Source organism: Rhamphochromis sp. 'chilingali' (genome assembly GCF_963969265.1).
Source record: "Rhamphochromis sp. 'chilingali' genome assembly, chromosome: 6".
NCBI classification, from domain to species: domain Eukaryota; kingdom Metazoa; phylum Chordata; class Actinopteri; order Cichliformes; family Cichlidae; genus Rhamphochromis; species Rhamphochromis sp. 'chilingali'.
In genome coordinates this window covers 22,379,554-22,388,938 of record NC_137933.1, presented here as the reverse complement: position 1 = coordinate 22,388,938, position 9,385 = coordinate 22,379,554, and the positions used below count along the sequence as shown (strand labels likewise).

Below are 9,385 nucleotides of genomic sequence, written 5' to 3'. Positions count from 1 at the left end.
TTTGAGTGCTGTTTTAAAAGAGGTGTGTCTTCTCTTCTCATCTTTCTCAGTGGCCAGGGTCTGGAAAACAGTACAGATAAAAAACAAAGCACTCAACTACTAATATCAAGCCGCTCTTCTTTCAGCAATTCTATAACACTTGTCAGATAGACTTTCCCGTAAGTCTGTGTTCTTTTTATGCATCAGTGGTTTAGATATGGATACACATAAACTTGTTACGAGTGACAAATGATCGCATACAGTGTAACAAATCTGTATAGAATTTGTTTCTCCCCGTCAATATCTATATGACGGGGAGAAAAATGGATACAAACGTGAAGACCTAGCAGGAAAAATTAAAGTGATTTTTGCCTTTCAGTCTTTATGATGGTGGCCATCTCAGCTACTAGACTAGTATGTCGAATAAGTCCACTCACCTCTTCAGGCTCTGCTGTGTCTGAAGTGAGTTGAAACTGTGCTCAAGGTCTCTCAGAAACATCTAAGTCATGCTGTGCTCTTGTTGCTGAGAAAGTATTTGATTTCTCACCCACCAGCCAGCAGCACACATCGCTCCATCCTTAACTCTTTCATGGCCAAATCTTAGTGCGAGGATATGAGCTAAAACCGAATCCTGAAGTCTGCCATTAATGGACCTTCCACAACTTTATGAGGCAGGTTAATATTAGTAGTAATTACATTCGCAGCAGCTCAGTATATGAATTGTTAGGTTTTCCCCCAAATGTCTCGCTCCTTTTTTTTAGAGGCAGAGATGTCCTCTTGTGGTTGATTTGTTGCACTGCAGGATATTTTGCCGAGAAGTGGCATGGCACACACATCACATCAGCAGTTCTCAAACTTTTCATAGCATGTCTAACTTCAAGAAGCTAGGGAAAAGGTGTTTACAATCCCAAACTCACTCTTTTCTCCAATCACTGATGAAAAGTGTGTACTACACCACAATTGAGAACCACTGCATTAGATAAACACGTGGACCTACAAAGAAAGTAATGGTTTTCACTAAAAGGGGGTATTTTTTTAAAGCCTGTAATTGTGCATTGACTTAATTTGCTATAATTTCATTTTCTTAATAAATTTACATAGCATCCATCCAAAGATCATCCAAAGAGAGAGTCTTCTGGTTGTTATCATGTATGAATTTTGGCCTCAGGTTCTTGTGTTTACCTGACAGTAGTGGCAAACATTGTCCTTTTCTGCTGCTATATCCCGTCTGCTCCACGGTTTGATATGTTATCTGTTCAGAGCTGCCCTTTTGCTTACCTTCTTTGTATTGAGTGGTTGTTTGAGTTATTGCTCCCATTCTATCAACTTAACCTCCTAAAACCCAAACTCTTTCATGGCATGCATTTTTCATTTCTCTTTGCTATTGTGACTTTATAGTGTTTGACAAAACCATCCTAGGAGGTTAAACTCTCGCCGTGCATCTCTGGTACCAACAAGGTATTTTCACCCAGAGAACTGTCGCTCACTGGATATTTTCCCTTTTTCAGAACGATCTCTGTAAATGGTTGTGTGGGAAGATCCCAGAAGATCACCAACAATCATGTTAGGTTTAAAGTCACTTTAATCACATTTCTTCCTCATTCTGATGTTCAGTTTGAACTTCAGCAAGTTTTCGTGACCATGTCTACAAAAATGCATTGAGTTGCTGCTATTTGACAGGCTGTTTAGATATTTGCATTAAGAAGCAGTTGAACTGGTGTATTTAATAAAGTGGACAGTGGCTGTAAGTGAATACTGCACAACTCCTCACATCGCCTCACAAGAGGACTCAGATTTACTGGTGTAACCACAAACGGGTCCAGTCCCAGATTTAGACTGATAGTGGTGGAGATTATGAGGATAATCCTCTCAGCTCAGGTTGTCAAGGTACTTTTAGAGTTGGCTTCAGAGGCCTAGCTCTTAGTCTTGGGCCTGTATCATTTTGATTGACATTATTGTTATCAGATAGAGTGTTCGCCTGTCCCCTCTCCTCTCAGCAGTGCCTCAAACAATGAAAGTATGTGGATCTCATTGTTACCATAATTCTTTTCTGCATTTTCCAGATGAAAGTCATTTGGATTTGGGTATTAAATTTCAAATAGTGAGTGGATCTTAGCTGACAACAAGCAGGACCTAAAATAATTCTCATGATAGCTCTTTGAGTTTAATAGCAACACCTAGAGTTTAGTCTGCAGTAAGCTGTGAAATGTCTGTAAGGTTTTTTACCAGCTGGTCTAGACTCATCAGTTTGCTGATGCATCACCATGCCACAGTCAGACTGGTGACGCCAGTGACAAAACATCTCTGGCGTCACCAGCTGATTGGCTTACTGAAGGAGTGACACCGTTACATGGTTAGAATTCTATTCTTAGAGTGATTTTGCAGTGATGAGGAACACTTTACAGTTTTACTTCCTGCAGGTTTTTCCTTTTGTCTTGGAATTTAATTCCCAGACGAAGTGTAAGTAAATTAATATTTAAGAAATCCATCGTTTGATTTACCACTAGATGGCACATTTGCTTTGCTTCAGTTTTATTGCACTATGTGTGGCTCTTTTGCTATTCTGTAATTTGTGGTTCACGTTTTGTCTTTAGTTACTGTTCTATATTAATTATTAAATGTATCAGTTGTCTATACTTCAAAAATAGAAAACAAATCTAAATCGTTCAAATGAAAACTTTTTACAACAAAAACTATATTAAATGGCCTGTATTTATATAGCGCTTTACTAGTCCCTAAGAACCCCAAAGTGCTTTACATATCCAGTCATCCACCCATTCACACACTGGTGATGGCAGCTACATTGTAGCCACAGCCACCCTGGGGCGCACTGACAGAGGCGAGGCTGCCGGACACTGGCGCCACCGGGCCCTCTGACCACCACCAGTAGGCAACGGGTGAATTGTCTTGCCCAAGGACACAACGACCAAGACTGTCCAAGCCGGGGCTCGAACCGGCAACCTTCAGATTACAAGGCGAACTCCCAACTCTTGAGCCACGATCGCCCATTCAGTTGTTTTTTTTTGTTTGTTTGTTTTTAAACTGTGAATGCTCACAATCGGGATAGGCAGAACTTAAATTTGTAATCTAATAATATAAAAAAGGAAGGTTCTCACCCAACACTGTTAATTAATAATTTCATTCAGCTGACTAACCTAAGTGAATAAATAATACCAATTTAAATTGTGCCATAATATTGCAGTTATGGCCGTCAAATATCTCTAGATGGCAATAGAGGACACATAACACCGCTGTGATCCTCACTTTGTTTCTACCTGCACTTTGAACAGCTGTAATATGAATTTCCACTAAATTAAAAGCAGGAATCTTATCATTCAAATTACAAAGAAAGAGTAGTAATAATCTTTGAGCTGATATGAAAGACCCATCTTTTATTCCCTCTGTGATTTAAATGAGTGTTAAAAAGTGCACATTTCATTGTTGTGAATACTTCTGAATATATTAAATGGTTTAGGAGGGGTGAAAATGGGACATCTGAATGATTTAAATCTGGTTCGGTCTTTGTTGTGCTGGAACGGGAACGTTTTGATCGGTGCCGTGTTTGAGTAGCTTTTGGGATGATATGGAAAGAATGTTAAACCGGAACCCCCCGCATCAGCCGACTTGTGTCCCAAACATCTTCCATTGAACACAGATGTAGCCAAAGCCTCAGCCTCCTCCAGTGGCTTCAGGGCTGCTCTGTGGTGTCGAGAGAGCCAGCAAATGTGAGCTGAACCTAGCAGGAATGTGCCTGGCAACCTGTCTGCCCTTTTTTTTTTTTTTTGAGTGGGATCATAAATAGGGGGATGCAGCAAGAGAAGGGAGGGGGGCTCTAATGAGAACCTTTAAACACTTAACAGAGTCCAGGTGCTCTTTGTTTTGCTGTAACAGTCTGCCCTCAGACAATAGAGTGCCACTTTGAATTCACACGAGCCAGGAGCACAAAGAAAGGAGAGCCAAACAAGGTTTAGATTTTGTATGCAAAATGTTTATTGAATGACATTATTGCTGCGACACAAATAAAATAGAACACATTTACAAATATATAATATACCTCTAAAACAGATATCCTATTACCACAGTTTGCAAGAGTAATGACAAATAGCTACAATGCCCATATATATTTCTTCCTGTACAAAAATAGCTCTATCTGTATAAGTACTTTACTGTAACTCCTATGTAATATTTAAATAAAGTAATTCATATTTACACATACCTGCAATAAAAACAAATATGGATTGCACTTGTGTTTTTTTACAAACAATAACATTTCAAGTATATTTCAGTCCATTAAGAACTGGCACGTATATCACATAATCTAAGGCATTTTTCCCTTATACAGTGTCCAAAACTTGATATAAACTGATAGCTTTAGAGCTGTGGAGCCTATCTTCGTGTTTGGCATTGTGATGAAGATGTCTTTTCCTGATGATTCATTTGACTTTAAGTCCAAATGGAAAAGTGCAGACAAGTACTGACAGTTTCATGGAACACAATGGCACAAATCCTTAAAGGATAGCACTTATCAAAGTCTTGGCCTTGAGGAATAAATGTGTTAAGTCCCAGAATATTAGAAGAGTCCTCCCCCTTGATCGAGAGGATGAGTCCACTTTGCCAGGTATTAGCACTCTTCCTCTTCCTCTGCCATGCAGAGAGCAGCACCTGTAGTTTGCTCCATGCTGTGCCATCCAGTGTCTATAAGCAGCTGCAGTTTTTCTTTTTTCTTTGAAAGTTGTACATTGCTGAGCTCATTGCAAGGCTCGGGCTTTGGACAAACTCAGCTGCAGCCAGTTTTGCTCTGATTCACTGACTCAGTCCTCCAGCCTGGAACAAATGTGCTGGAGCATACTTGGCTGTAGTCTGAGGCACTTCAAGAATTTTAAAGCAGAGCGCACAGGACACTACTCCTTTACTTTTGTTCCCAACTCCCTTTGCAAAGTGGTGCTCATGTCCGTCTGAGGAGGGCCTCAAGCTTGTGAACTTGTGAGTCAACCGTGCTCCACACGGGCCTCAGCCTGCCCTTCTCTAGCCTTAGTGAGACTCTGTATGATGGAAGGGAGCGACGCCTCCGGCCATATCCGTGTGCGCTAATTTTGTGGGCAGGTGCATTCCCGCCCCTTAACTTGCCCATCTGGTGCAGACGATCTGCCAGGTCGTGCACTGTGCAGGTACCCAGGGAACAGCCTGAAGACCTCTTGGTCCGGACGTGGATGTCAGTGCTGGAGGACAAAGGGAGAGGGCATGAGTCTATACTGTTCAATCCTGAACTGTTAATAGCTGACTTTGGATTTCTTGAATTTATATTTACTTTATAATAAGACTGTCAGAATTGCACGATCTTACCTGGAATGTGGCAACAATGCATCCCTGATGTCTTCTGGTCTGACAAGGTGCTCAGCCTCTGCTCTCTTCTCTACTGATATGGTGTCAACATCTCGCCTCAGTCTGCTTCCTAGCCATATGCTTAGCCTGTAAGAGGAAGGGAAAAAAATGCCATTAGTCCAAGGTAGATAATTGAAATGCTGAGTGTCACACCCTGCCTCGGGTTCAAATGAAAATCATGCCTCAGTTAACTCACCTCTTTTTCAATTCAGGATTCACTTCAAGTTCCACACAGTGTGCTACTGTTGCCAGCAAACAGCAGCAGATGAAGGACTGGAAGATCAATTTCATTTTGGCTCCTGTTTGGAGAAGGAAAAAAAAAAATCAATAGTTAGTTACTCGTACATTTTTATTAATATTTAACTATACAAATTTCCTGCTGTCCATGCTAGACTCCTTCATACTGTAATAAGTGTGCTTGCTTACACAAGAGTCCAAAAGCCAAGTTATTTGCACATATCATTCATTTATTTAGAAAGTTAAGCTAAGGTCAGATCTTGCTGGGCTAAGTAAACCTACAACCATGCTTTGGGCCCCTGGCCAGTACTGTGAAGGACACAGTCTCCCATTAAGCAGGCAAAAATAGTTCACAAACAAATGTAATTCAACTCAGTCACCTGATTAAATAGAACAAAACAGCAAAATTATGTGCAATAATATGATAAACAGCACATGGTATGCTGCCCCTGTTGGATGCTTTGCACCTTAAAGGCAACTCCTTAACAGACGCACACATTAAGAGCTGAACTGCTTATATAACCAGACAGATAACCTGTTCTTGTCTCTACACTTGTGCCCTGACCTCAAAAAAGCAAGGATAAAGCCATCAGCTAGTGGCATAACAAATCTAAGCAATGTCTATTTTAAAGGCAAGTGCACATACCTTAGTCTCTGTTCTTTAGTTGGATGAGAAAGCTCTTCTTCTTCTTCTAGAATCAGCTGGGAAAGAGTACTCCACAGGTTTCTTGAGATTGCTTCTAGTTCTGTAAGGCAGCTGTGTCACTCTGCTAATAGCTCCTACACACCAGACGGACAGCCCTTTATACAAAAATTGTAGGAGGGGCTAATGAGTGACACACTCATTCTCTCATCCTTTCCCCCCCACCCCATCCAGTACACTACTGCTGCGCTGTTGTTCATGTACTACAGCAGTTAAAACTTCAGGAATGCATTTGAAAAAGCATTAAACATGAAGCATTAAAGGAAATTTAAGAGTTGCTGTCATTGTGTTCTTCTTTCATGCTTTCAGTGAGTCACAGCACTAGATTTTTTCTTTTCTTTTTTTCTTTTCTTTTTCTTTTTCTTTTTGCACCTCAGCATGACTCTTAAAAATAAAATAATGTTTGTTTGTTTGTTTGTTTGTTTGAATTTAAGTGTGTGTATAACCAAATGGGTAGTCATTATTTATGTAAGTCAAACAGTGCACTCACTGTGCCAGTAAACGTACAACATGTTCGCGTCAGATAGCTGCTTTCTCCAGTGGGTGTTAATCACAGAAAGAAAAGAGCTTTTCCTTTGTGGCTGTAATATTTGAACTTTAGTTGTAATATTTGGACTTTAGTTGTAATATTTGAACTTTAGTTGTAATATTTGGACTTTAAGGTCACACGGCTATAGTTTTTGTTAATGCTCTTTTCAGTCCATCTGGCTAATTGTTTGAAGTAAAATTTAAGGAATGCTTCATCAGACTCCTTTTCAGGGCACTCCCTGATGTGCTGAACTTCCACATTAGCTTGAGAATGTACTGGATGATGAATTTGAGACGTTGAAAGAGACACTGAACATAATAAGGGATTAAATAATACATGTATTCCCAACTATAAACAGAGTATGCTCTATGTTTTTGTTTGTAAGAGGCAAATATTTGACTATGGGCTTACCACAAATTTATTTAGATAAATGTGAAATGGAATTTTACAATTAACTAGAAATAAAGTTACAAAAGAACTGTCACGTGTGAACAATATTAACTCAGTGTGCCAGTGTGTGTGAGTAATCTCACCTCACTTTTCACCTTAGGAATGCAAGTTCACACAGGTGATACCAACATGTCTCATTAGTTTGAACTTTATTATATTTATATCTTTTTCATTATAACTCAAAATTTGCATGTTGCTTTTACACGAAAACACAGGAAAATGTTTTAGATTTCCACAGCGCGGAAAATCAAAACTGTCTGTGGGATTCGTGAGACAGATGCTTATTACGAGCCCCATAGGGAGGACGAAAATAAATAAATAAATCACATAAAATTGCATAAAAAATAACCAGCTGGGGAGGCTAAGACTTTGTTTATCTCATCTCACTGAGCCACGGCTAGTGAAGATCTAGTGTGTGTCTGTATTTGAGATGAGCACAAACAGGTAATATGCACCCAAGAATGACCCTGTGTGTGAAATGCTGTAAATACCAACTTTTCTCTTTTTTTTCAGAATAGAAATTCCAGTACAGAAATTTCCACAAGGCACTGGATATGGTGTAAATTAACATTGCAGAGAAGGTCCAAGTATTTCTTTCAGTTTTGATGCTTGTTTCACTTTCAATTATGGGGAAGAAAAGCTCAAACTGAATTAAAGACGATGTAACGCTTGAAATTCCCCTGTAGCGCACCAGCATCCTGTAATTCGTATATCATTATAATTAAAAACTTTCTTGAGTTTATTTATAACTCAGACAACCTCATTCTTTGGTGTCATATTTCAAACTAAAAAAAAAATACATAAATGCCAAACACATGTGTTGTAAACCAGCGAATGTTTTGCAAGCACTTTGTAATGATAATTGCCTCCAGCGGACAAATAATTCCCCTACCAGAGTTTACAACAAGAGATGGTGCAATCATGACAACAAAACTCCTCTAGTGCTTTTTGGCTCCTTATATAGCAATCTTTTGAAAGTCCTTTGTGATGTTGTCCTGGTAAGATGACCCGACAGTTTTTGTACAACCTTACAGTTTAATGCATGAGTAGGTCTGTGTGTCAGAAAAGCCGAGCAACAGTTGTCATGTTTGGGAGGAGAGGGAAAAAAAGAGGCTGTCAGTCCCCAAAGCACAAATTGCAAAGGTAAGTCATAATTATTACCTTGAAATATCCATTGTGCTGTGGGGTCTGTTTACATAATGATCATTCTTGTGTTGCGATAAACACTTTATAAAAAAGGAGTTTTAATATGTTCTGCCACAGGTTCAACTCTTTGACTACCTGTGTCCTTTTTCTAGCAGATGAACAGCACGAGGGGGAAAAAAAGAAGAAGAGAGAGGAAATTGCTTGCTGTCTTCCTGCTATTGTTGACAGCAAAGGTGGTGGTGGTGGATGCCTGTCTCTCTCACTCACATATTACTCATCGACACGTGCTACTCGGCTTGTCCTTTTCTCTTTTTTTTCATTGATACTAAATATGTTGCACAAACACGATATTTGACCCCTTTTTTTACACAAAAACAACTAAAAAAATTAATGTTACATTAAATTTGTACGTCTATGGAATAGTCCCTGCATGGGGATTTTTAATTTTTGCAGTTGGCGTTGGAGTTCGTAGCATAAAAAGTAAAAATAAATCAGAAAATCCAGTTTTAGCTTCAGACAGAGCTGACTAGTGGCCAATGTGCACTTAAGGTTAAGGGTTTGTACACACTCCACTGGTTAAGAGATGTTACATCACAATCACCATGCTAAAAAAAGAGCATAGCATGGATAATAAAACAGCATGTGGTGATATAGTAACATGGAAACTTCTGCTGACTAAAAATCTGATGCAAATATTTTACATTACTAAGTGAAAGTGAGTGTGTGTGTTTCTTTTTTAATTGTTTGCATTTTAGAGCAGTTCTACTGTATATATCTTGTCTCTTCTGTTTTCCATTTATTTTATTCCTGATGTCTTTACTATTTTTTTCCTGCACGGTTGGCTGGAGCACCCACGTTGTACACGTGCAATGACACTAAAGGGCTATTCTATTCTATTCTATTCTATTCTATTTACAGAGTCTCTAGCAAATCCAAGAGTGGCCTAGATAAAATTCCCT

At 39.3% G+C, this 9,385-nt stretch overlaps 1 protein-coding gene across 1 annotated transcript; it reads right to left on the bottom strand.

Annotated features, from left to right (window-relative positions):
* Window positions 1–3,965: 3,965 nt before the first annotated feature.
* Window positions 3,966–6,366, bottom strand: adma (adrenomedullin a). Its single transcript, XM_080885221.1, has 4 exons — window positions 6,245–6,366; window positions 5,558–5,660; window positions 5,323–5,448; window positions 3,966–5,198 (listed from the first exon to the last, which is right to left on the bottom strand). Exons 2-4 carry the CDS (start codon window positions 5,650–5,652, stop codon window positions 4,925–4,927), a joined length of 495 nt encoding a protein of 164 aa, XP_080741347.1. The 5' UTR covers window positions 5,653–5,660; window positions 6,245–6,366; the 3' UTR covers window positions 3,966–4,924.
* Window positions 6,367–9,385: the final 3,019 nt, after the last annotated feature.

What these genes read in the sequence shown, in the direction of transcription:
- adma (XM_080885221.1), bottom strand. Translation starts at nt 5,652, where the DNA reads ATGAAATTGATCTTCCAGTCCTTCATCTGCTGCTGTTTGCTGGCAACA. An exon ending in AATCCTGAATTGAAAAAGAG is followed by an intron (nt 5,449 to 5,557) that starts GTGAGTTAACTG and finishes TTCCTCTTACAG; the next exon opens with GCTAAGCATATGGCTAGGAA. An exon ending in GCATTGTTGCCACATTCCAG is followed by an intron (nt 5,199 to 5,322) that starts GTAAGATCGTGC and finishes TTTGTCCTCCAG; the next exon opens with CACTGACATCCACGTCCGGA.